Below are 27,984 nucleotides of genomic sequence, written 5' to 3'. Positions count from 1 at the left end.
ATATATATATATATATATATATATATATATATATATATATATATATATACACATACATACACACACACTGAAAAACCAACATATCTAACACTACAAATAGTGTATCTCAAAAGCATGTGGCATGGCCTGTGTTGATATCTACCAGCCATCTTTGAGGTACATTTTAAACTTCAGGCACTGTTCAACATGGAGACATCCATCTCCAAAGTGAATCAAAACTTTGCCAAATGTAAATAAAGCCTGGGAGCAAATACTCCATTGAACGCTTTTAAATGCTACATTTTACATGCATGTTTCATATAAGCAAAAGCATTTCATTTGATTGTGAAACACAAATATAATAGTAAAGCTATACAAAAATATGGTTCTATAATAATGGTTTCTATTTGGCTCTCCAGTTATATGACTACATTTAGGTTACACTGTTTTAAAAAAAAAAGTAATTTGCAAAAATGGTTGGAAAAAAAAGAAGCTGAATCGCAGCCAGTGTTCGGGAGTAACAGAATACATGTAACGGGCTTACGTATTTAAAATACAAAATATAAGTAACTGTATTCCACTACAGTTACAATTTAAATCATTGGTAATTACGATACAGTTACATTCAAAAAAGTATTTAGATTACTGAAGAGATTACTTTGCATTTTATTGTCATTTGTTTCATTTAATATTTAGTCCTTTCAGATGGAAAACATTTATACATATAAATGATGTGATCCAAAGTGCATTTGAACAGCAGTGAAACACTTTCTTATGATGTGTTACATTCATACGAGCAGATAGAGAAGTTTGAAGTACGTTTGGAGCAGAAGAAACAGAAATAAACCTTGTGTAAATTGTCAGCTTTACACTAAGCTAAAATGCTATTTCTAGCCATTTTACATGCACATCGTTACCAGGCACGATCATATTTTTTATCAAGAAAATTCATGTTGGATCATAATTTCTTTTTTTCTAGTAAGACCTTTGATATTAGGACACAAATCATATTCTTGATGATAATTTTTGTATTGTTTTCCTGTAAAATTATCTAAAAATCCTTAAAACAAGATCAATTAGATTAATCTTGTTTTAGAAACAACACTGCATATGATATTTAGGTTTTTCAGAAAACATATTTTGTCTTACTGCCAGAGTTTTTATAGTCAAAACGAGAAAAAATCAACCAGTGCTGAAGAAGTAATCCAAAGTATTTAGAATACGTTACTGACCTTGAGTAATCAAACGGAATACATTACAAATAACATTTTATAGCAGGCATTCCGTAATCTGTAGTGGAATACATTTCAAAAGTAACCCTCCAAACCCTGATCGCAGCATCCAGAAGAGCTAACACATTGATGCAATAAAATACCAAAATGGTCCACTGTTATAACACAAAATATTTAACAAGTATGATTGAGCAACATAAACCAGTTATTAAAATGACTCTACAATATAGAACAAATAGATAAAGGTAACATAAGCTCAACAGCCAATCTGCCAAGAACAAGTTTCAATGGAAACTAAACAAATTTGGTGAAAAAAAAAATGAAATTTTTCCCCACAAGTAGCTACACTTTCAGATGTGATAAAGGCCATTAAAAGCCTTTAGGTATTCAGTCAGGTTTAGTCTTAACCTCTAACCTGTGAAAGGTATTTGGATTCCAGACTACCCTTACAAAAACATACCACGCTAACCATAGTTTCCACCAAAATATCATAGTTACTATTATTATTGTTATAAAACCATAATAAATTACTATGGGGTCTACTTCCTTTTACAACACTTTCAGAATCTTTCTACAAATGCTCATTTCTTTTCTTTTTCTTTTTTTAAACAGTGGTTAATACCAAATTACCACAATTATTGTAGTAACAATAAGGATAGTAACTATGCTATTTTGGCACAAACTATTAAATGGTTATCTGGAATCAAAATACCTGCTTTACAGTTTATTGAAGTTAAATGTATCAAGTTTAAGGAAGTTGGATGGGTAAAATTTGTGGATGGGTAAAATTTATATATCCATATAAAAGTTCATGTAGTTGAGAAAAAAAAAAAAAAAAAAAAAAATATATATATATATATATATATATATATATATATATATAATTCAGCATTTTATAAAATGGAGTAAGAGGAACACATTCTCTGGCACACTCTCTCAAAACCCATTCAAAACTCACACACACATGCTTTAAATACATTTTTCTAACATAATGCCCAATACCATTATTCCAAAATATTAATTTTTTTTAAATCTGTATACTCTTATGAGAGCTCATCAGAAGCCTCATGTTAAATCCAAAAACGCTTCAGTCATTCGAATCTTCCATCTTTTGTTGTTTAACAGTAACCATCTTATGGTATTGCCTTTGAGCATTGCTTTGAATGCCGTTGCATTCTGCACTTAGAACACTAGAGGTCCCTATAGTCATACATCACGACCGCACGCCAGGAAACCACAGGGGTGGAAGGAGGACATTTTGCAGCCAAAGGCTTTAGTGCACATCCAATGTGTTTTAAGCTAGATCATGAAAACTAATTCAATTTTCACAGGCTTGCAGTTACCCTGTATACAGTCAGATCATTGTCTGAAAGACAATATGACTATTACAGTACTAGAGATTACAGCAGCAGCCACAGAAACATTTAACCAGTATTAACAGTACTGGGGGCCAAGGCTGTATAACAACCTTTAACGGATGCTACAGAAAGTCGCAACACTTTTTAGGGTTCCTTTAAGATGAACATTTGATATTATTTTGAGAAGTTAGGGGCAGTGTTGTAGTCAAGACCACCTAAACAGAGACCAAGTCAAGACAAAACCAGTGTGTGTATCGAGACAAGACCAAGACTTTGAGGGGTTGAGAACAAGTCAAGACCAAGACCAAGGCAGGGTGAGACCGAGTCAAGACCAGACCAGTGCGAGTCCCACACTGCATGACACACTTACAATAAAATGTGGAAAATGCAAACCATAGGCACTCCTCAAATTAATCTGAAAGATCCACATTCCCATAAAAACACCGACAGAAAACAATTGAAGATTCCTCTTCATTCACCTCTTTTACTGCCACACACACAAACACACACACACACACAAATATATGCGTGTGTGTATCAGTGTACCATGAGAAATGTCTTGAACCAACAAGCCTTGTATAAACGTGTGCAATTTGCTAACCACATAGCTAAATCTAGAAAATAGAACAAAGAATGCCAAACATAAGCAAAGCAGCCTATTTATAATGTAAAATTTTCATATAAGTGGAAGCGCATTACTCTGTCTCCACTCTCTGCTGTCACATCTCTAGCTCTCTCACCCAAGTGACGGAGCTTTACCGCGGTGTGAAGCGTTTATGTCGGAGCTAACATTTGCTAACGTTGATGTAACATAACTTTATAGACATTAGCTACATAGCTTTATGTGGCCTGTCTCGTCATTGCTTATCACAAGCAAAAACTTAACTTGGGAACAACAATTTGTCACTACATGCTCTGTCCCCTCAATCTCTCACAAAGTTAACACTGCATTAGCTACAGTCCTCAATATATGTTAACTAAATTAGGTAGCTTGCGCACCTAGCTAGGTGGCAAATAGCTGGCAAGCAACTGAAACTAGCACCCTAAAAAAAAGAGTAAATACATTATGTAGCTAATGTGTATAGCTATTACTCGCTAAATTTCTTTGGGTGAGGGGTGAAGATGAGTTTAGGTACAAATGCTGCGTTCCATTCAAATCAGATGTGGGATATTCCACTTGATATCACCGATCACTGACTAAAGGCATTCCAATGCCAGATGCTCGGAAGGTGACGTTGAAGGAAACAAAACTGCAACACTCCCGTTAGCTTCGCAGGTGTTTGACTGTCACCAGAGATGTCTCCTATCAACCCAATTGATAAACAATCTGCAACACTAGCATTTGTGCTACAGGTGTACGATTATCAAAAGAGAGTATAATTTACCATGTTTTGAACACCTGCTACTCTGCTAACATTTGTTAAACAAGCTTTAATATCATGTAAAGTAGGAACTTTGACTCATTTATCGATATTATTTAATAAAAGTGAATGTTTATCACTTATTTTGTACATCTTTCTGGGTGCCGACAAGATTGTTTGACATCACGCACCTACATCTCAGCGAAATCAGAGTTTAAAAATTTCGTACGACTTCAAGTGGTGTTCCATTGCACTTTTCCCAGTAGGAAGTTGGAAAATCTGACTTTCCGAGTTGAATGGAACGCAGCAAGAGGCAGACTGCTAACGTTAGCTAGCTAGCTTTGCTAGCATCACTTACACTTAGCTTATTTTTCTTTATGTTTCCTTTCTAAGTGCCAATAAAATTTGATGTGGTCCCAGCCGTCTTGGTAAGCATTGCATTGCAGAATTTACATACTGCTGTGTTTTCTTTTGGATGCTTTTTTGCAGATGGAACTCTTTGTGGTTTAGGTCAGTGTTTCCCAACCTTTTTTCTGCCATGGCACACTTTTTACGATTAAAAAAAAATCCCATGGCACACTACTATCCCACATAACCATCGTCGATAGTTTTCCTTTTCAAGAACTTGTCCATGTCTTAGTAGCGTGAACTCATAATGTTTGAAATTTGGCAAAAAACGCAAGTAACATAGGGGCGCTGTATAATGAGGTCACAGATGCCAAGAGCGCTAATTGGATAATGAAAAACATTTTCCAATTTGTATATTTGTTCTTGCAAATTAATTCTTGCGACGGCACAGCAACTCTACAATAAATGTATTATTTTTATTTATTTACTGTATTTTCCGGAAATAAAGTCGCACCTGACTATAAGTCGCACTGGGTCAAAATCGTGTTGTTGATAGAGAGAGAAAAAAACACATAAGTCGCACTGACAGAGGTTGGATCCGGCAGGCACTAGGACCCGAGAGCAGCCGCCCGGCCACCATTCACTGGTTCAGATGTCAAACGCGCTCCATGAAGATTACAGTACCTCTGAATCTACAAATTGTATCACAGTGTATTTGGACTTGTTTAAAACAGGAGAATTTGCTTTTAGTAATCTTATTTAACAGTTTCTCATATTCTTTTTATGTTTCATGAGAGAAACACGACAAGTAGCCACATCTGTTCATAACATCTGTAACTCTATACTGTGCACAAATAAACAGCTTTTAGTCTGTGAGTAAAACAATGCACCTGTTGTATTGCTTTCGGTTCACTGACAAGTGTGATGATGAAGCATCATTTTGTGGGCATGTGAGGAGTTGCATTTGACAGCGGACTAGAGTTTGTTAGAACAATAATGTTATGATGGACAAAATATTTAAACTGGTTGCATAAAATACTTTGTAATGGAAAATATACTGAATTGGCAATTTTAAAACTCTTCCACCGCCTCTATGCCTTCACTAAAATACCGGGGAAAAACGTTTTTAATTTTTTTTGAGGAACTTGATAATTTTCCATGGCACACCTGACAATCTTTCATGGCACACTAGTGGGCACAGTGGTTGGGAAACACTGGTTTAGGTAGCCAAATTGTATTACAGAAGATTTGTCTGACATCTCTCAGACAGCCACAGTTTCTTCTCCTGTCTCCCCGCATTCACTTTCTTAGAGTGCGTGTGCACGGGGGCGGGGAGGGGTGACAGCCGTTAACAGTAACAAAAATTTCAAATTAGAAATGAGTCAAGTTATTGCTCGTATTTGAAGCAGGAAGTTTTACATCCAATCACAGTAATGATGTTAACAAATAAATCAGACAATGCACAGGCAATTTAGTGATATCCCCGCAGTTGTGGTCTTGACCGGTCTTGAAATAAAATCCCGAGTCCTCTTTGTCTGAGACCGAGACAAGGCCGAGTAAAAATGCGGTCGATTCCGAGATGAGACCTTCAAAAAGTGGTCTTGAGACCAAGACATATCTCGAGTACTACAACACTGGTTAGGGGGGCAGTAAATGAGTAAGAGTTACTTTTACATTAAATCTGCAGACTTCAACGGATATATGTAGTACAGGAAGACTAACTAGGCTAGCCCGTCTGTCTTGTTATCAGGGAGAAATCCCTTCCAGCTCACTCTCATCTCCACCAAGATAGATAGGGCTTTTGCTCTGAAGGGGTGGCTCATATTTTCGGGTGGAGCTGTTCTTGGCCTCTGTGCTGTTCCGGATACCATAGCCGAAGTAGATTGCAAAACCTGAGGAGGAAAGGAGAGAAGTGGGACATTTGGAATGAAGGATACAAACAGCATGCTATCTCATCGAGTAGCTAAATGATCATATGTACTAACCGATGCCCATCCACACTGTGAATCGACACCAGGTGGCAATGTCCAGCTGCATCATGAGATAGATGTTGACAAAAATACTGAACAGAGGCAGCCAAGGCAACAGAGGCACCTACATACAAGAAGATATGTCTTAGGGTGTGTTCACACTTGTAGTTCGGTTCTCTTGGTCCGGACCAAAAAAGAAAATGATACATTTATTCCTGGTTCGCTTAGCATTCACACTGGCATTTTTAACACTGAACCTAAAGATACAAAACAAAAAGGCATAAGGATAAGGTCACAACCTGATTGGACAGCTTTTATGACGTATATTTTGCGAAGGAACTTGCCGAACATCCAAAACAATGCTGGCTGCTGGGCTAAATGCGCTCATTGGATTATGTATATATGGTGGTATTTTTACCAGCTGAGAACAAACGAAGAGCTAATAAAATGTGTAAAGGAGTCAAAACAGCACCAGGAATTCCTCCGTTGCACACACAAATGAAGATATGCTGCAAGGACGGCTGATGGCAGTTCCGACGCCTGTACCGAACTGTAATGGGCAACATAGCTCCTATGATGAGAAGAACCAGCTATGCTTGAGGTCAGTATTAAAGGCAAATTACTTCCTGTTATTGGTTCGTTTAGACATCTTTGGTCCATGCTGCATTCATATATCAATCGAAACGCACCAAAGTTCGTTTGGAAGCGGACAGAGACTCACTATTCAGGGGGTCTCGGTCCGCTTGTTTGGTGCGCACCAAGGTTCAGATGGCAGCGTTCACACTTGTTCAAATGAACCGCACTAACAGAGCAATCGCACCAGAGTTCATTTTAATTGAACCAAACCTGCCAAGTGTGAACACACCCTTAGTTAATTATAAAAGGGTGGTTAGCATGGGCAGTTGGTCTCTGCTGGTAGATGCCATAAAAGAAACAATTATGGGGGCAAAAAACATCTTTCAAAAGTAGTCAAGTTTGTCTATTCAGAAAAAACTATGTTTTTGAAGACGATAAATAAATAGCAAATATTTCATTATATTATAATAGAGGTTTTGCTAGTGCTCGATTGAAATGGATGTATATTTTTAGCATGCAACAGCTAAAAAACTATTTGAGATGAATGGAAATGCTACGGATAGCTCTCTCTAGGCATTATTGGTACATTATTAAAAAAAAGAAGATACAACTTTGGCCCTCGCTTTTCTTAAACCGAGTTTGTCTCTTTGCATGCCAATTAACAAAGTGATAGCTTCTTTGGCTAGAAACTGAAATCAATTATTTGATACTGACAGCTGCTTGGTTTATGAGCACATTTCCTTTTACATCACTTATGATCAAGCCAAGAACAGATCCCAAAGAATTACAGCATAATAAAAAGCCATCATCAATAGTAATCAGTACATCTGGTACCTTGAAGGTGAGAGCTTCCTTGCTCTCAGGCTGTCTGAAGATCACAATGATGCACAAGAAGCACAGCACAGCCAGAATGACACACACCATCACCCACACAATCTCGCCATTCATGATGGCCTCCAGACGTACAGCCAAGACCACGCATAACACGGTTATCAGCACAGCTACACAGAAGCGAGGAGAAAGAAATTAGTCCACAGTCATTTTAACGGACTCAGGATCAGCAGTTTGTCTGCAATCATTGCAACAAAACTACACACTGATCCTGCCAATAACAGCATTGAGTCTACGAATTACAATGGAATTAATAAAAATAACACAGAGACACCAATATAAAACTTAGTGCTCATATATTCTTCACCAAGGAGTGCTAAAAAGGACATTTTCACTTACAGATGACAGCAGTTGTAGCATAGACAATATTGCCAGATGTTTCGGTCGGCGAGTCCTTAGAGGGAACCAGAAGGAGTTTCAGGGAGAACTTCTCTTTGCGGGGAGTGTCGTCCATCTCTATGCCGTATTCATCGCCACTGTCTCCACATACCGCCACTTTCTCCCCACCGACTAGTTCTACCAGTTTCTCAGTCTGACTGGAAGAGCTCAGGTTGCCTGGCTGATATCTACAGATATAAAAATGGGGTAATGCCAACTATACTGGATCTGACAACAAACCTGCAACCTGTCAGCATTCTTAGTCATTTCACGTGTGAAGAGGCTAGTCAATAATAACATAGATCATTAATATAAAATATTACAGGACTCCCACTCCTTTCTATTAATGAATTTCCATGACTTTTCTAGTTATTTGTGATTACTAGAATGTTTTTATTTTTTTATATTTATTTTAGAAATTGCACTTTCTAGACTATTAAATATTTTATGGCTGAGCATAACTAGAACATTTTAAATGTACTACAGAAATGTATGGAAATGTGTATAGATTTTTCCATAACCTTTTGAAAACTTTTATTACATTTCCATGACTTTTACAGGCCTGGAAATCACAATAAAACATTATATTATATTACTGTATATAAGAAGCAAAAATGTCCTGTTTAATGCTAAAGGTCACAGAGATGGTAGAAATAGTCTGTGAAAACAAAATTTCATTTTTGGTGCAAGAAACCATGACTAACAAGTGGACCTGGAAAAAAAAATTAAACGTGACCCAAAAAGTGTCCAATATGGAAACTTTAAGCATTTTAGGCAGTTACTACTAGCAATGCCATTGTTTTTATCACACTGTATTTACAGAGCTAGATCTGCCCTACCTGAGGATGAGAACACACACAGCCACCAGAGAGTAAGCCAACAATGTCCCAATGGACATGAGGTCAACCAATGCAGCCAAATCAAAGAGAAAAGCCATGAGAGCTGAAAGAGGACAAAATAAATAAACATGTTTTAAATCATATCCAGCCATAACATATCAACAACTTAAAGAGGTCTAATAAAAACAGAGAACGTCTCTCACCTGCCACTATTCCAGACACAACAGTCGCCAACAATGGAGTTTTGGTTCTCTTGTTCATCCTGGAAAGCGAACGGAAGAGCAGTCCATCCTCTGCCATAGCGTAAATCACTCGAGGCATGGGGAACATGGAGCCCAGCAGACTAAAGAATAAGGAGATATTTTTGGCTTTTGTAAATCAAGCATTAATTACAACAGACATAAAAGAAGCATTACAAATAAAAATTTAGATGTCATGTAGTGCCCTTATTTAAATACAACGTTTTCAGGTTAAATCATTTTAAGATTATGAAATATGAATAAAATTGGAATAAATTATTTTTTAATTATAAAATGTACTATTTTCAATCAATGCCTATGAGGATCCCTATGTCTATTAATAAAATATTTAAAAAAAACCTTGTAGAGAGGGCGCAGAGTGAACCAACTGCTACAATATAGCGTGCTGGCGCCCAGCCCACGTAACTGAAGGCCTCAGGCAATGGACTCTGGGTGTTGAGATTGTAGTAGGGCATCATGAGTGTAAGAGCAGCTGACACTCCAAAGTAAGCAAAGAAGCAAATGAGCAGAGAGGCCACGATGCCCACAGGGATGGAACGCATTGGGTTTTTGGCTTCTTCACCTACAGGAAAAGAATAAAGGTGAAAATGAGCTACATATATTTACTAAGAAACTCTTCGCAGATGGTTTTAGAAGAGAAAAATTAAATATTCATCTATCTGTGCAAGTCATCTATAATTGTGACATTTAAGAGACACACTTGTTGTAGCAATGCAATCGAAGCCCACAAAGGCGTAGAAACAGGTGGCAGCCCCAGACAAGATTCCTCCGATGCCAAACGGAGCAAAACCGCCACTTCCAAATGTGCTTTCTACCTGTCTGCGAGAACAAAATCAAAGAGCTGTGTTAGAGTTTTCTCATGATCTTTTGACATGCCCCAGATATTAGGGGCCATGTGAGATTAAACAACAAATTTGTATTAAATCACCTCTCCACTTCAAGAGATCATCTTAATAACACTTCTTCAGATGCAGCTTGTGGCAAAAACATTGAGTAGCAATATTATATGTTTTCTTTTCTCATAAAAACTCACTCTGGTTCGGTGATATTGGTATCATTGATGAAGTCCTGGTATGTGAGGTTCCAGTTTGCTGTATTGCCCTTGACAAAGCCAGATATGATGACAAAGCCCAAAACTACCAGGTTGATCCCAGTGAAGATCTTGTTGACCAAAGCAGACTCACTTGCACCAAAAGCAAGTAGTCCTGGAGAGTAAATCACACATCTAAATGCCAAGTTTAAATATTCTCATAATTTAAATTCTTCAAATTAATAGAAACATATAACACAAATTAAACATAATACGTAGAAATAAATGTTTAACAGGGCATCGTTATTTTTAATTAAAGGGATAGTTCAACCAAAAATGAAAATTCTCTCATTATTTACTCACCCTCCTGGCATCCCAGATGTGTATGACTTTCTTTCTTCTGCAGAACAGAAATTAAGATTTTTAGAAGAATATTTCAGCTCTGTAGGTCCATACAATGCAAGTGAATGGGTTCCAAAATTCACAAGGCAGCATAAAAGTATTCCATATGACTCCAGTGTCATATCCTGTCCATCTTCAGACAGGATATGATAGGTGTGGGTGAGAAACATATCAAGTTTTAACTTTTTTCAAAAAATTTTATATAATAAATTCTCCTCTGCCCAGTAGGGGGCAATATGTACGAAGAATGTGAATCACCAAAAACAGAAGAAGAAGAAGAATGGGAAAGCGAAAGTGAAGACTGACTGAGCAGGGAGGAGAATTTATAGTAAAAAAGACTTAATTATTGATCTTCTTCTCACCCACACCTATCAGATAGCTTCTGAAGATATGGATTTAACCACCAGACCAGTGTCGTCTGGAGTACTTTTATTTTGCCCTTATGTGGATTTTGGAGCTTCAAAATTTTGACACCATTCACTTGCATTGTATGGACCTACAGAGCTGAGAAATTCTTCTAAAAATCTTCGTTTGTGTTCAGCAGATGAAAGAAAGTTATACACATCTGGGACGGCATGAGGGTGAGAAAATATGAGAGAATATTCATTTTGGGGTGAACTAACCCTTTAAGTCAACTGTAACTTATTCAAGAGTAAGATATAACATCTTAGTGTATACAAAGTGGTTGATTATTTTGGCTGTTCTGACAGATACAGTAAATCATGAAGATTTGATCATTATAAAGGCCAAAACATACTTTATGCAACTCTGTTAACACAGACTCTTCCAGCTTTGCAAGCTCAATTTTGTGTGTTGTGTTTGAAAGTGTACCAGACTACAATTTATAACACAACGCAAGAATACCTTGCATTCTCAAGTTTGCTGCAAGGGGCGATATTAGTGTAAAAATCTGCTTCTATGGTGAGTTTTCTCTTTCAAGCTAACTACAGTCATGGTGGAGCAACAGTTTGAAGAGAATATTGCTGAGAAAGTAAGGTAAATTCAATACATTTATAACAACTTACCAAAATAATAACACATCCAGTTTAATGGCACACACTTTTGAAGTTAACTCTATTGCCCCTTTGAGTACTGAGATTTGTTACCAGCACGGTAACGCAACAACGCACGTTAAGCATGTTTAACTGGACCCCATGCATTGGCCAAGTGCTCACACCTGCGTATGCACTCTTGCGAAAAGTATGTTTCCACCTTAGTTTGCTCACCAGTCAGTAGAAGGATGAGAATGAGGGCAAACAGGTCTGGATATTCGGCAAGAACCTTCCCAGGAACCTTCATAGCCATGGATGCCTTGAAGAAGCTAGAGATCTTCTGCTCAATCAAATTATCAAAAGTGGAGCTCCAAGCTCGTGCCACACTAGCTGTACCTATAAGCATAATTGTTACAATTAAAGTCACAAAGGATTTCTTTAAAACTAATTATAAATTTGCTCTCATTAATCACCTGGCAACTGAATGCCTTTTTCACAGTACTGGATACACTTACCTATCACATATGAGAGAATGAGGTTCCAACCAGTTATGAAGGCCCAGATCTCTCCCACTGTTACATAGCTGTACATGTACGCTGACCCTGTCTTAGGCACTCGGGCTCCAAACTCTGCATAGCAAAGTCCAGCCAGCATGGAGGAGAGTGCGGCCACGAGGAAACATAAGACAATAGCAGGACCGGCCTTCTCTCTTGCAACCTCCCCGGCTAGAACATACACTCCAGCTCCAAGTGTAGAGCCCACACCGAGTGCCACTAGATCCAGAGTGGACAGGCAGCGAGCAAAGCGTGTTTCCTCCCCAGAGCAATCCAGCACACGGCGGCGAAGTAGCGCATGTCCGAAAGAGGCAATTTTGTCCACCATGGTTAAATACAGAATGTGGTACTGAAGAGGTAACAAAGCTGGTGAGGTTCTGGGTTGTTGTGATAGTTTCTAGTAACACTCCCTTCCTCAAATACCTATAAGAACACACAGAAGATGAAGGAAGAATTAGTTTAATTTGGGTGTGCGAGAGTAAGTTGCACAAGGCACCACACAATGCTGGGTTTCCTTCAACTGGTCTAGTCAGGGCCTGACTGAATTATTTCTGCTGTATCTATTTTACAGTCACACCTTGCCAAATTTCAATGAATGTGCCATTTTGTAATTCTCTGAAATCCAACCTCAAAAGAAAATTACAGAGCTACCACAAATTTCAAAAGCACAATGAGTTCTATGTCTCAAACCTCTAGATTCCAGCCCTTTAATTAAACAGGACTTCGTTATGATCAGATATAAAAATGGAATATAATATGCACTCTACCAGTAAAGGGGCATTCCTGGAGGACAAGTCAGGTAACAAACATTTACTGTATTTCATGACATTGACGGTGCAAAGTCTTGTGCTGTGAACAACAAGGCTGTTGTATCAAATCTGACTTGCAAATAGTGGCAAACAAGGAAAAAATTATATTAGGCAATCTCCACAAGTTTCGGAATTATTTTTCCCATTCATATCTTTCCATGAATCAAATCAACCAAGGTGAATCACAACGTTATGAACTTTGATTCAGAGCAAAAAAATATTTGAAAATCAGAGTGCAAAAGGTGCAAGACACTGACTTTACATCTTTAATGAGACAATGAACCACAATCCTATGAAGCATTGACTACAAATGAAACACAATTAAAAATTATGGAAAAATAATAAACTATTGATTTAAAGTTGTTGATTATAAGTATATAAAAATATTTTGTATTTTTATTGCAAAATATTTAGACATATGCAAATATAGCCTACAAGTAGTTTGAGAGTGTAGGGAAACCGACTCATTTTGGATCATTTGCATCATTCACAGTGCGTCATGGGAGTGGGTGGTCAAAGCAGAGGTGTTTTGGCGCACTTTGCTGGCTTTGTTGATTCTCTGGTTGGAGAATCATTTCTCTTTAGGATCATGGGTAGTGCAGTTCTTCATCAAAAATTCTGCTATTAAAAAGTTTTTGTTTTAAATAAAGTTAAAATAGTGCAGACTGATGGCTTCAACAGGAGTATAACAACCTTGGAGCTCACAGTAGGTCTGCTTTTTAAGGTTTACAAGTTATTGTTAAAAATCTAGTCCTCTAGTCCTTCAGCCAGCATATCAGGTCACATGGCCATGTTTATGTCGGAGCAAGCAGTAGTAGGCGGATGTTGACTTTTTAGTAGTGAGCAAGCAGTTCCTTACCTAGGTTATCATTCCTACTGGTGACGTTTATAGTGATACATGTTCCCAAATCATCATTTCTGTTTAGACTTGAAGAGGGACGCAACTGAACCTCAAGTTGCAGCAACAGCTATCAAAACAGTACAAACTCTTACACAACATCTGCAAAGGAAGCTGCAAAGTGGAATGTTCTTTTTGTTGAATCTACGTAATGTTTGCAAAAATGCTTGTAACAAGTTCATTGTTTGGGCAATGGAGAAGTCAGGAGGCAGTGAACTGTCAACATGAGTATTTGTTTATTACTCTTCAGTGTCATACATAAACTTAAACAAAACGGCACTCAGTGGCCAAGTAGTCACACATACAAATGAGTAAGGGCTTCTTGTCGAGCATACACAGGCACAGACTCTCTCTGGTCTCTCTCTGTCACTCTGATGCCTCGCGTGCCTTTTTATGCCTCCCTCCGCCATCAATACAACAAGAAACAGGTGTTAGAGATAATGACAACCCAGGTGACGAGCCTTACTGCCCTTACTCTCCTGCAGACAGACACACAACCATGCCCCCATCACCACATATCCCCACCGCCCGACTCAGGCCGGGGCAACATCCAGACTGCCAACTCCCCCCCGCCCCCCTCCATTTCTGGAGAGAAAGTCAGCCACAGCCATCTGCACTCCCAGTCTGTGGATCACCTCAAATTTGAACGGCTGAAGTGCAGGTACCAACGGGTGATCCGCGCATTGGTATCCTTCATGCGGTGGAGCCACTGGAGTGGGGCATGATCAGAACAGAGGGTGAAGGCCCGCCCCAGCAGGTAGTAGCGGAGAGTGAGGACAGTTAATCCACTTAATCACCAGACACTCCTTCTCCACTGTGCTGTACTTGGTCTCTCTCAGCAAGAGCTTATAACTAATGTACAGCACCGGTCGCTCCTCCCCCTCCTGCGAAAGCACTGCCCCAGCCCTCTGTCAGATGCATCCGTCTGCAAAATAAAGGGGAGAGCAAAATTAGGAGCATGTAAAAGAGCTCCCCACAAAGCGCAGATTTTATTTTTAAGTAAGCCTGTTGGCACGACTCCGTCCACTGGACCGAATCAGGGACCCCCCTAGTAAGATCTAGTAAGATCAGTCAATGGGCTGGTGACATCAGAGTAACTAGTCACAAACCTTCGGTAGTAGCCAGCCAGCTCATTTTTAATGAGCACCCCCTGCTGGCCTCCCTAATACCTCTTCAAGCAGCAATCTTAGATTTCCCCAGGAGGTCTCCCATACAGGTACTGGCCATGCTCAACCCTGCTTAGCTTCAGTGGGCAACCGGTCTTGAGCTACAGGGTGATATGGCTGCTGGCAATTTGTCCATGAGACGCTGAAACATGGCCGGGGCCCCGAACAAACTGAACGGAAGGGTCACAAATTGGTGTAAGCCGAACGGTGTGGAAAAAGCATTTTTTTCTCGGGAGATTGAAGTTAAAGGGATCAATAACCCTTTGTTAAGTCCAGTGTTGAATAAAATTGAGCTGCGCTCAACCGATCGAGCAATTCGTCAGTCCGAGGCATTGGGTACTCGTCAAATTTGGACACCGTGTTCACTTTGCGATAGTCTACACAGAACCGGACCGTCTCGTTGCTCTTAGGTACCAGAACCACTGGGCTGGCCCAATCGCTGTGTGACTCTTCTATTACACCCATATCAAGCATCGCCTCTAATTCTTCCTTAACAACATTTTTATTTTTGTATTCAGGAAGGCAATATGGGTGGCTACGAACCCAGGGTGGTCTCGATGTGGTGCTCTATGAGGTTCGTGCGACCGGGGAGAGGCGAGAACACATCTGCAAATTCCGATTGCAACTTGGCCATGTCTGTGAGCTGCGATGGTGAGAGATGGTCTCCACACAGGACCGGGGTGAATTAATTTGGTTTGAGAGTCACCTCCGGCCCGAGCTCCGCCATCTCGGGGGCTACTGTCGCTAAGGCCACTGGGACCATCTCCCTCCATGATTTTAAGAGGTTGAGATGGTAAACTTGACGTGCTCCGCCCCTATCCATTCGCTTAACCTCATAATCGAGATCTCAGACTCGCCGTGTGACCTCAAAGGGCCCTTGGCACTTGATGAGTAATTTAGAGCAGGGGTCTTCAACCATTTTCAGGCCAAGGACCCCTTTGTATGTAGAGAGACGGAGCAGGGACTCCCGTTGCATATTGTCTGAAAACTGAGTGCTCCATTTTATAAAAACGTGTATTATTGTATGTACATATTTTATGATGTTTATATTGCAAAGCCATTAAAATAATCATCAAGTATAGCAGAGGTCTGCAACCTTTTTGACATGAAATGCTATTTTGAATTTTCCTTTTTAATCACTGCGCCATACCCCCTAAAAAAAAAAAGAAAAAAAAAAGACAGATAAACAGACAAACAGAAACACAGACTGTCCATGCAGAATAAAAAGACTTTTATAAGGTTACTGATAGGCCTATACCTGGAGTCTTCATCTCATGTTCGTGATCGATTTTATAATTTTTTAAAATTACAGTTAATTTCTATAGGAGGAAAATGCTGTAATGAGGACAAAATGACTGTATGCACCTTTAATTATGTTGATTTGACAGTCACCGTCAGTGTAACCTATGGCAGCTTGATAATCTCAGCGGTAACTATAAATTTAGACTTATTACATATACATAGAGCTATACTGTATATTAAGTAAGTATAGACTATTGTTCTGAAAGCAAAAAGCAACTAATAATACAAGAAACTGTAGGCTGACATTTGCACACTGCATAGCAGACGCGTTTATTTATGCAACCCTCTACTGCAGCGCTGCTTAACATGATATGTGTTGCGTAATGAGCGGCTTGTAATGAGCATGGGCGATGGGCCAATTTTGTCAAACTTTAACAATGTTCAGCATTACATTAAGTTCATATAAAAATAAAACGGGATGCATGAACATGAGGAAGGATTACTGTAAGAGGAAGATTTGGCATGCAGGTTCGAGGGGCTTCAGAATGTGGATGGACTAAAATACATACTCCTCTCTTGCCAGGGACGTGCGAGTGCGAGGATAAAGCGCTAGCGTGAGCCGATTGTTTGTGTGCTGTGACTACTACTACTGGGTCCTTGAATAACATATAACGTGCGAGTAAGGGCAGCCAGTGAAGTTTCTGGTGCCCACTAGGGAGTTGGTGCCCTACGCAGACTGCGTAATATGCCTATAGAAGCGGCGGTACTTTCTCTCACTGGCGTGCGAGTGATTATTACAAGTGCCGGAGGAGGATCAAACAGTAATCTGTGGACCCCCTGCGGTACCACGGACACCCTGTTGAAGACCCTTGATTTAGAGCTTGAGGTGGGCAGTAATACAAGCACTTTATCTCCCGGTGTGAATTCCTGTAGTCGAGTGCCCCTGTCATACAGCCAGCTTGGACATTCCTGAGCTTGGAGCAAATTCTCCTGTGTTAATCGACCCAAAGTGTGGAGTTTTGCTCTAAGATCAAGAACATACTGAATTTAATTTTTACTGTTTGAAGGTCCCTCCTCCCAAGCTTCCCATATGACGTCGAGCATGCCACGTGGCCGATACCCATACAGCAGCTCAACTAGGGAAAACCCTGTGGAGGCTCCCACTGCAAATAAAAGGGGATCGAGCCACTTATCCCAATTTCTAGCGTCTGTGTACAAACTTACGAATCATATTTGTTTTAAGGTTTTATTAAATCGTTCCACGAACCCATCCTTTTGTGGGCGGTAAACACTGGTGCGAATCGATTTAAAACCTAATAACTTGTACAGTTCGTGTAGTGTTCGTGACATAAAGGTAGTGCCTTGGTCAGTGAGGATTTCTTTTGGAATATCCACTCAGGAGATTATTCTGAGGAGTGCCTCAACAACACTACGTGCTGGGATGTTGCACAGGAGTACTGCTTCCAGAATATCGCGTTGCATGGTCCACCACAACTAATACAAAGTGATGCCCGCGTGTGGACCATTCTAATGGCCCAACGAGGTCCATGCCAATTCTCTCAAAGGGGACCTCATTTAGCGGTAGAGGGCGCAATGGTGCTTTTGGGTTGGCCAGTGGATTCACCAACTGACATTCACGGCACACTGCACACCACTTGCGAACGTCCCTGTGAATGCTCGGCCAAAAAAACGGGCCATTATTCGGTTGTTTTTTGTAACCTAGATGGCTAGCCATTGGATTATGGTGAGCTGCCTGGAAGAGGGTTTCCCGACGGCTCTTCGGTACTAACAACTGTATTTGTATAATTGTAAGAAAATGTATTTTCTTTTGTTTGAGTGTCCTGCATCACTCGATATAACCCATCTTTGATAATTGAAAAATATGGGTATGCGAGTGCGACGCCAGGCCGGAGCTGTTGTCAAACGCGTGTTTGAGAGACTTGTCACTTGACTCCTCTAGAGGGAAATCCCCTGAGGACGGGAACTCTCTCTCTTGTGCCATAGAGATGCAGGGGAGAGAGAGAGAAAAGGAAGGGTCTCTGGTTCGCTGCCTCTTGGAAACCATGTAGTCCTCGGCCAGCTGGACGGCCTCCTCCAACGATGCCGGGCAGTGGCACTGGACCTACTCTGCCATCCCCCAAGGAAGCTGGGAGATGAACTGCTCCACTGTCACCAGATTGACGATCTTCACAGCACCGCGGGTTCCCCCATCCAGCAACCATTTCCGACATTCCCGGAATTGTTGTGCAAAAGCAAACGGGCGGCCAAGTGCTGGTGGTTCTGTTCAGGACTATGACCAACCCGTTGCACGATGGCCTTCTTCAGGTCTTTGTATTTGAGGAGGCTGGTGGCAGGAAGTTGCTGGGCTGTTAGCTGTGCTTCACCAGAGTAGCGGTAACAGGCGGGCCGCCCACTGGTCGGGAGGCGACCTCCACACCTCAGCAGTCTTCTCAAAAAGGCAGAGGTAGACCTCAGGATCATAGCCCAGCCCCATTTTGACGAGGGTCACAGGCTCCGGGGTCGCAGCTGCAGCCCCCTCTCGGTCCATCAGGCTCCGGAATGCCTGTCAGTCCTCTGCTTGAGTCTAGAGCAGGAGTTGGAAATGCTGCTCCTGCTCCAGGCGTAACTCCATGAGGGCCTGGTGTTGTGTTTGCTGGATGCTGGCGAGGGACTTGATGACTTTGCCCAGTGGTGAAGGCGTTGTCCTCCAATCAATCCCGGGTTTCGGCACCACTGTAACAAGTTCGTTGTTTGGGCAATGAAGGAGTCAGGAGGCAGCGAACTGTCAACATGAGAATTTGTTTATTACTGTAATGAGGAGGAAGGAGTGGCTGGGCTGTGAGTGTGCCTGCCTGGTGCTGAGTGGCCCAATCAACAGGAGAGAGATAAGAGGGGGAGTCGGGAGTGCTGGAGGGAGAGAGAGACACACATGGAGCTGCGTATGTGTTCGTGGTCAACGTCTGTTATTATGTTCCAGTTTGATGTTATGTTATTGTTGAGAGTTGATCCAGTTCCCGCCTCCCCCTTTCCCGAACCCTGTTACACTGGTGCCGAAACCTGGGACTGGAGGAAGATGCGCCGTCAGAGAGCCCTCGCCTCTGACAGAGGTTCGCATCGGGGGAGCTTGCTGCCATTCGCCAGGGAGTGGAGGAGCTGCTTCCGGTCGCTAGAGGGCAGACGAGCTGCTACCATCCATCAGGGGGCGAGGGAGATCGCCACCGTCCACCGGGAGGTGGAGCCGCCACTGACGTCTGCAGGAAGGCGGAGGAGCTAGCTGCCGTCTGCCAGGAGGCAAGGTTCAGTGTCAACGCCTGGTGTCGTGGAGGACCGCTACCCAGCTGGCCGAGGACCAAATGGCGGTGTGGTCAGGAACCGGAGATTTTTTTTTCTCTCTATCGCTCCCGCCTCCTTTTCCTCTCCCCTCCCCTCGTCCTACCCAGGAGGCGGGGAAAACAGCCGGCGAAATGGCCGAAGGGGCAACTCCTCCCCTCCAGGAAAGGGGGGGAGGGGGGAGTAAGTCAGACCAGAGCTTTCCCCAGCCTGAATCAGGTGGTGGGGGTATGTGACAAGGAGGAGGGCGTGGCCAGGCTGTGAGTGTGCACGCCTGGTGCTGAGTTTCCCAATCAGCGGGAGAGAGATAAGAGGGGGAGTTGGGAGTGCTGGAGGTAGAGAGAGACAAATATGGAGCTGTGTGTGTGTTCGTGGTCGACGCCTGTTATTATGTTCCAGTTTAATGTTATGTTATAATTAAAGTCTTGTTGAGTGTTGATCCGGTTCCCGCCTCCTGCTTTCCCAAACCCCATTACAATTACTCTTCAGCGTTGTACAAAAACTTAAACAAAACGGCATTCAGTGGCCAAGTAGTCACACACACAAATGAGTAAGGGCTTCTTGTCAAGCACACACAGTGCCTTTTTATGTCTCCCTCTGCCATCACTACAACAAGAAACAGGTGCTAGAGATAATGACAACCCAGGTGACGAGCCTTACCGCTCTCTCTCTCCCGCAGACAGACACATGACCACGCTTCTATCACCACAATGCTCTAAAAATATGTTTTGACTTCCCGTCCCATGATGAAGTTCTAAGACCATGCGTGAAAACTGGTACAATGAAATTACAGTCATACGCTAAAAACGGCTTGATAAAAGTTATGGAAATGCTCGCAGAACACTCCATGTCCGCGGATCAAAGAAAGGTTTCACAAAGAGGACAGAGGAGGGAGAGAAAACAAAAACATCCCTGTAATTCAGCATACAATAGAGAGGCTGAAATAGACTCTTTTTATCTGCAAGGTGGTTTGTTTCACTTGGCACAGCAGCTGGAAGGATTCTTAAAGATTTTAATCAAGCTCCATCCGGGCAAGGGCTCAGAACACAATACATACAAGGACTGCATTTTTTTGCTTCTCTCTGGCTTTGTCCGACATGGTGGTGAATACACATAAAACATGTTAATGAGGAACCATAAACAGTTATGTATATAAAAACCCTCTCACAGAGAGCATGACTGACATATCTATCTCTCAAGAGAGAGTGGAATTTTGTCTGCCTTTGCATGTTGGCGCCCGAAGCACTTGCGGTGGGTTGAATTTGGCAAAGGTTGCTGAGTGCATAGATATCAGTTGCACTGAGAATGTTCCCTCTGTGTGAAGTCTCCCAGTCTTATTCTTTTTGAAGCGTAGATTACAGTGTACACATCTGCGATAGACCAAAGTGAGGCCAGTTGTACTAATCTCTTCCTTGTGGTCTCCACGAGGATGGCTGGGTGACACCTAGGTGAAACTGAATCTGTAAAGAGTTTGATCTGGTCATGAGAAATACATGAATGTCATGACGTCTGTTATATCGTATCCTGAGGAAACTGGCACACCAACTAGACCTACACATCTTTGCTGTAACACACTGACTTCAGCTTGGTTGTACTTGCTTTTTAGTGCTTGGGGTTGAACTTTAGACATGCAGACTTAGACTTTGAGACTATGCTGAAGTCAGACGGCACAGACACATATCCAGAATTACTTTGATGAGGAAGGATCAAGTATATTAAGGATTCAAGTAACCTGTCCATGAATGCATGAGATGGTGGTGTTGTGGAGTGACTCATCAGGCTTTTCTCAAAATAAATACCTCAATGGATACTAAGAGGATTACATTAAGACCCGTCAAACTGTAAACCTTCTTAACAGGAGAGAGAGGACTTCTGTTGGTTTACATTAAGTCTTGTTTTTGTTTTGTTTCTTTTTTCCTCAAATTGCTTTTTGTACAATTGCAACTATGGTAATATGTGTTAAATAGTCCAACATCTGAACACTTTTAACACATTTAAAACAAACACCCCTTAAAGGTTCAATTAGTACAATTTCTCTGATACAGCAATTAAACTTGGGATATACTGTAAACAGGTTCTGGGACCACAATTGAGCGTAGTTTGAACCCTTGAGAAAAATTAAAGGCCTATTCAGACTTATTACAGTTATTCCTTGACAGGATTTGCTAAATTCTTGCAGGAACACCCGTTGTCAGGCTCCACTTTTCACGGAATTGGGGTCAGTATTACTTCTGATCTGTATCATTCTTTTGATGCTTGGGTCATAGAAAAATAAGGTTGTCCAAGATTATAAAAATTTAAAAAAAGCTAGTTTGTAACACGTGTCAAGCTCGTATAAATACACAAATCTTTTTGGTTTAAAAACTTTTGAAAAACATTTATAGCATTTTCCACAAAAAAATTGTTTAATAACAATGTCATGTGGTGTAACCATCAAGTAAAAGGTATTAAAGTACTTTCTTTGCACCTTGAGTATACTGTATAATCGTGCACATAACTTCATTTAAAAAGTTTTCAAACATATTTTCAAGGTAAGAAAGGTTGTCCAAGATTATAAAAATGAGAAATCTTTTTAAAAGCTAGTTTAAAACACATGTGTCAAGCTCATATAAATAAAATCTCTGTCCAATTTGGTTTTATAAACTTTTGAAAAACATTTATAGCATATTTTCCACAATTGATAGGGTTACCACAGTGTATGGTGTTACTGGTTTTACTTGGTACAAGGGACAACACCGATGTGAAATTTTATACTAGGTAAAATATTATGAATGGAACTTCCAATGTCAATACAATAGCCTAACGAATAGAATAGCCTTAAATAAAGAATAGTTGCCTAACGAAGAGTTTGTGACCCAAGATAAATGAACCTAAATAACGCATTGAAAGCCAGATGTTTTTTACCAACGTATCAAATTACACAGGCAGCAAGGTACGTGCACTGACAGAAGACATTTAATTGCAGGTAGCAAATATAATGTGCATGGTGGGTAACTGTGAGACGTCTCGGATTCGGAATGATACAAGAAATGCTGTTAGACACACAGATGCTTGAAGAAACACACTTAATTCTATTTTTAAAAACAGATGACAGAAAAAACGTCTGTACGCATGTCTGACATGCTGTTTGTTCGGAGGCGTGCAGTCTCGTGGAACGTGCCTATGTAAAGGGTTCTCACTCTTTCTTTGTTTCAGTCTTCTGAATTTTTTTTGCAAAAATTGTATGGTCTATAAGAATGCTGGAAATGACTTCAGACCATCTCAGCTCAGGAGGTGCTCTGAGTTCAGTTCGCTTTATTTCTACAGAGCAGTTTATTGTGAGTGCAACTCTGCAGGGTCACTTTATATATAGCCTATACCTCTGTGATTAAATCATAAAATAATACAAGAACACCCCAAACCATGATTTATATTTCAGTGATTACTATCATCATTATAATTATTATGTTTACATTTATAATTGTTTTTAGATCTTAATTTGTATTAGTAATTAATCCGCCGGTTGTCATAGACGGATACTTGCGTGACGGTAAATGGAAAGGTGGTTATATATGATTTTATATTTTTTTTATTACTTTGTTATTTTAATTGCTTTTTTGTTTAGTTTGAAGTGCAATTTGAATTCAGAAATGTCTTTGGTTTAAGTTTTTCATTATTTAAATAAATGAATTTAATTTTCAATTCACAATCACTAAAGCAAGAATATTCACCAGTCCCTCAGCTGGGGGGCTGACGATGTAATTGAATATTGTGATATATATATTTTTTTTTTTTTTTTATTTTTATAAAAATATCATGAACATATTTCTTGCATATCGCCCAGCCCTAGGAGGGAACAAAACAAATTCACACACATTCAAAGTCATTACCCTTCCGAAGCAGCTAAACTGGGTCCTGGAATGAAAGGCAATAAAACACCAACATTAAACCAGCAACAACCCACATTAAGTGATGTATTTGTAGATTTGTGTGCACGTCTTGACGCTAGATTTGTTTCAAAATCGACAAATGCGTGTGGCGATCCGCAAATGCACAGGAAACGATCCACAAATAAATGCACGCGATTCACAAATGAATGCTGGACAGAGTTGTGTTTGTGAGTTAAAAAATATATTTGTAAATCTCATTTATTTGTGAATTCACTTTCTTTTTGTGAAACTCCTAACATATATTTATAAATCTCATTATTTGTATTTGTGAACCACTTGTGAATCTCTTTCCATTTGTATGTTAATATGAAACAATTCCATCTCCATATTAAGGATTGGCATGTGCTTGTAATCTGTAGTGGAATACATTTCAAAAGTAACCCTCCCAACCCTGCTAAGTGTACCTATGCAATAAACTAAATTCTCTGCAACAGAAATGTAAACTGCACTGGGTAGGGGAGGAGGCTATTGTCATATGATAATTATTTTATGTTACGTATGGTAGTCAAATAAAGGAAAGCCTCCATTGCCATCATTAACAGCAGTGATGCTCACATATCTATGGAATGAGATCTACTTTTTCATCATGTTATTGCAGCAAGATCTACCATGTACAATAAAGGATATATATTATCACAATTCCAAAATTTCAGTAGTTGGTAGTGAAATTTGAAGATTCTCAACACCAGCTTTAATACCACAACAAATAATAACACTAACTAATATGTTAATTATAGAAGAATGGTTTCAAGTTCTTAAGTAATTATTCAAGACTAGTCAGTAATAAAATAACAATAAAAACAACAATGAATAGAAACAGATTGAAAATAACAAACAAATTAAGAAAATTATTTTTTTACACCTTTAAAAGTTTTTAACAGCAGCATCAAGTAATGCTTCATAAAACTACTTCTGGTCTTCACTGTATGATTATAATACAACAATACTTTTTAAAGCTACTGAAGTTACTCAGTCAAGTCCAATGAGTGTTTTCTCGTTTTCATGTTATGTTGTTTGATTATTATATGACAAACTAAATGGCAGCAGGGCTATTAGCTTACATTTATACCTACAAGTCTGACATTTTAATAAAATGCGCTTTTTCTCCGCTGTTTATGTTCACTTTAGACATCACTCTCCGTGTTTACATGAATATCTCACCAAGACGGGCATTTTGGCAGAATTTTGAAATGTATTTGACCATTCAGGCGCGCATTAGCACAAACATTTTCGGAACACAAGCGCACGTTCAGCACACACACATACTTCGCCTGTCAATCAAACAGGGTATTTTTTTATTATTGATTTTATTATTGATTAATCAGTCTGCTTGTCTGGTCGGGCAAGTAAACTTCTCTTTCACTTGCCCCTTCAAAAATCCACTTGATTTAATGTCGAGCCCTGCATCTGGGATGGAATAAGGGTGAGTAAATGAGAGAATTTTCATTTTTGGGTAAACTATCCCTTTAAATCCCCAGAAAACAAAATATCATAACTTTAAACTCAGTAACTGAAAACATGTTCATCGTCATAAAAAAAGGTGTACTTAAGTAATTGTTTTATTTGAATTGCGTTTTTAATACATTTTTGGAATTACTTGAATAACTAAAAAAAAGAGCATCACATTACTGACCTGCTTAATAACTCTATTATAATTGATTTATCTCAGAGGCTGAGAAAACAAGTATGGCATGATGATATCTGTGGGCACACTGATATTTAATATTCTGCATGCTGTGCTCATAAACATAGAAGGGCATAGACATCTTCTCATATCAAACAATGAGATATGCTGTTGAGAAGGAGATACTATCAAACTGTTTTAAGAATTGTAGGACTTCTGGTGCCATATTACAGGTAAGAAATCAGCATGAGACCATCATTCTTCAAGCACTCAACTGTTCATGGTTATAAAATGGTCTTGTACGGTCAGGCGGCACATACCGCTGTGAATGAACCAAGCAACCCCTCCAATAGCTGGCATGGTGCCATTATACTGTCCACTTCAAAAGAGCTCCAAAGTCTGTGCCACAAGACAGAGATGCCTTGTTTGCGTCCTCTGACTGCAAACAGTGTGGCAACACCAACAAATGTGGGTTGGGTAATACAAATACAAATGCTTATCCACTGAATGAATGTCACAGATGTATCAGGCACAAATGTGACATCACAATCAAACAGAACCTTTTGTTAAAGGTGTAAGATTTGGCCAGTCTGAACTGGCTTCAGTCAGTTCTGGGCTGATGCAATGCTTACAGCAGCCACTAGGAATGGGTGATACCACTTATTTTGTTTTCAACCCGATACCAAGTACTTTTAAGCCAATAACGCCGACATAGATACCAATACCGATACCTCTATTAAATTGAATTTTTACGAATTCTTTGGATAAATTAGTAACTTTATTATTACTTAAATGTTTTATATATTTATGGACCTAAACAGAAAATTATTAGGCTGCTTTGTTTACCCTTAAAAAATTAGTTAGTATAAGCCACATATAAAACCTCAAAATGAACCACAGATATTATTATATGGTTACTATTACTAAAACCAAGTTACAATATGGATACTACAGTAATGCTGTAGTAAAACCATGGTTAATTGTATCAAAACCTTGGTTACTGCCAAAAAGAAAAACATGGTTACTACAGTCGTGGTTACTATGGTTAATACAATATTACTACAGTAAATCCATGTAAGTTTTCATTAGGGTATCATTTATTAACGAGGATTAAAGATCATTATCAATGTTTTAACAACTCTTAATTTAAATAAGCCTGTAAAAATTGTCAAACAAGCCCATTATAATACATGTCATGTCTAGGTTTGTCATTACTTATTGTGAATAACTCCAGATGCTGCTCTTTGAACGAGTGCCATGACTGAAAGTGTGAGCGCTGTCTGTCTGCTGGTGTATTTTAGCATTTCTGTGCATCAAGTTGAGCGGAAGAATAAATAGATCCGGTGCCATGCAACAATTCGCTCATATAATATTTTTTTCCACTTCGAATCTTATGAGATGCATTAATATTTATGTAATCTAAATAATAAGATCATTTGTTAAAAAAAAAAAAAACAACAACTTCAGAATCGATATTTTTATGTGAGGATCGATATTCTTGATACCACATCAGAATCGGAGATATCGATACTTTAGTATTGATCCGCCCATCCCTAGCAGCTTCCGGGGCAGTAACGTGCATTCAAAATCTGCTGAGCGGGAACTCGCGTGAATGAATTAAACACGTCGAAAAAAGACCTTTAAAAAAATCTCAAATAAAGGATATAATGTAAGAAACGAAATTGATGCATGTACGAAATGTAAGCAGGTATTTAAATGAATTATAATTATCAGTACAACAAACATACGGTTTACTTCACTGAAAAATAATCATTTAAAATAACAGAATAATAGATGGACCGATATCTGTTTTGTCACCCATATATTTAAGAATATGTAATTAGTTATCATTGTTAAAACAGAAATAGAATAAGTTCCGATTAAACAAAAGATATCAAAGCTGTTCGTACAGTCAATAGGGTATGAATATTTACAATAATTTCTGGCGCCATTTACAGATGGACATAAAGCCACTTCTTGGATATGATAAATGTTGAATTACAGAGGACAGTGATAAATGATGCACGTGCACATTGTTCTTTCTGTTGACAAGAGTGCACTCATTTATTTGAACTATTTACATTTTCATTATTTTGGCATGAAAAGGCTGATAGAGGCATGCAAATATTGAAGGTTGACATGAATTTCGGAGCTTTATATTCATTTTAGAATATGATCACATGCACGAGTTCGATTGCGTCAGACGTTTGACCGTAGAGTACAATGGAAGATCCGTGCTGCATGGTAGACAAATAAGAACAAACCTTACACAAAGCCAATGTGATAAATGGCAAAGAGTGAACTGTTACCTTCTGGAAAGAAGTTGATATCCTCAGACTGTTTTATTACCTTGTTTCCCGGCGAGAGTGTGTGCAAGTGATAAACCCGAGGATGCCGTGGTTACGTTTTGACGCTGAGTGAGTCCAGTGACGTACAAGTATAAACAAAGCGTAAACACGCCCTTTTCTCCGCCCCTGATTTTCCACAACTCATTTTGGACAGTTTTTTGTCTACTGAATGTTTTGTCCGCGGAATGATCCAAAACACTTTAAACTACAGTACAACTAACTGAAGATACTGTACGCTATCCCTCTCAGCCTCGTTGTCATTCCCATCAAAAATCAAAGATGGCGCTTCTGTGAATAAGGCCTATAGATGGTGCGTTCATGTCATGTCGGAATAACTGTAATTACAAGATGGTAACTTGTAGTATATCTACTCTGAGCTATTCACGTCCTCAGACCTTTTAAAGGGATGTTCTCCCAAAAATGAAAATTCTGTCATTATTTACTCACCCTCATGGTTTCCCAGGTGTG

General features: G+C 39.7%; 1 protein-coding gene across 3 annotated transcripts; it reads right to left on the bottom strand.

Moving 5' to 3' along the window:
• Positions 1–10: 10 nt before the first annotated feature.
• LOC127431012 (cationic amino acid transporter 3-like) lies at positions 11–27,641 on the bottom strand. Of its 3 annotated transcripts, XM_051681187.1 has the most exons (13): positions 27,478–27,641; positions 14,513–14,802; positions 12,132–12,593; positions 11,851–12,012; positions 10,226–10,397; positions 9,893–10,011; positions 9,532–9,754; positions 9,136–9,275; positions 8,933–9,035; positions 8,055–8,281; positions 7,659–7,825; positions 6,264–6,372; positions 11–6,170 (listed from the first exon to the last, which is right to left on the bottom strand). In XM_051681187.1, exons 3-13 carry the CDS (start codon positions 12,496–12,498, stop codon positions 6,025–6,027), a joined length of 1,935 nt encoding a protein of 644 aa, XP_051537147.1. In that variant the 5' UTR covers positions 12,499–12,593; positions 14,513–14,802; positions 27,478–27,641; the 3' UTR covers positions 11–6,024. The 3 variants fall into 3 exon arrangements, with proteins under 3 accessions (XP_051537147.1, XP_051537148.1, XP_051537149.1); XM_051681188.1 differs by lacking the exon at positions 14,513–14,802; XM_051681189.1 differs by lacking the exon at positions 14,513–14,802 and having other exon boundaries at positions 27,518–27,580.
• Positions 27,642–27,984: the final 343 nt, after the last annotated feature.

Source organism: Myxocyprinus asiaticus, chromosome 40 (assembly GCF_019703515.2).
Source record: "Myxocyprinus asiaticus isolate MX2 ecotype Aquarium Trade chromosome 40, UBuf_Myxa_2, whole genome shotgun sequence".
Lineage (NCBI taxonomy): Eukaryota > Metazoa > Chordata > Actinopteri > Cypriniformes > Catostomidae > Myxocyprinus > Myxocyprinus asiaticus.
Note: the sequence above shows the minus strand (reverse complement) of the source record. Positions and strands in the feature narration are given on the sequence as shown.

Bases quoted from the DNA above. Each gene is read 5' to 3' on its own strand.
- LOC127431012 (XM_051681187.1), bottom strand. From the start codon at position 12,498: ATGGTGGACAAAATTGCCTCTTTCGGACATGCGCTACTTCGCCGCCGT. The intron at 10,398-11,850 runs GTGAGCAAACTA...TTTACTCTCCAG, and splicing joins TCTCATCCTTCTACTGACTG to GACTACTTGCTTTTGGTGCA. The intron at 8,282-8,932 runs GTAGGGCAGATC...TTATATCTGTAG, and splicing joins GTGTGTGTTCTCATCCTCAG to ATATCAGCCAGGCAACCTGA.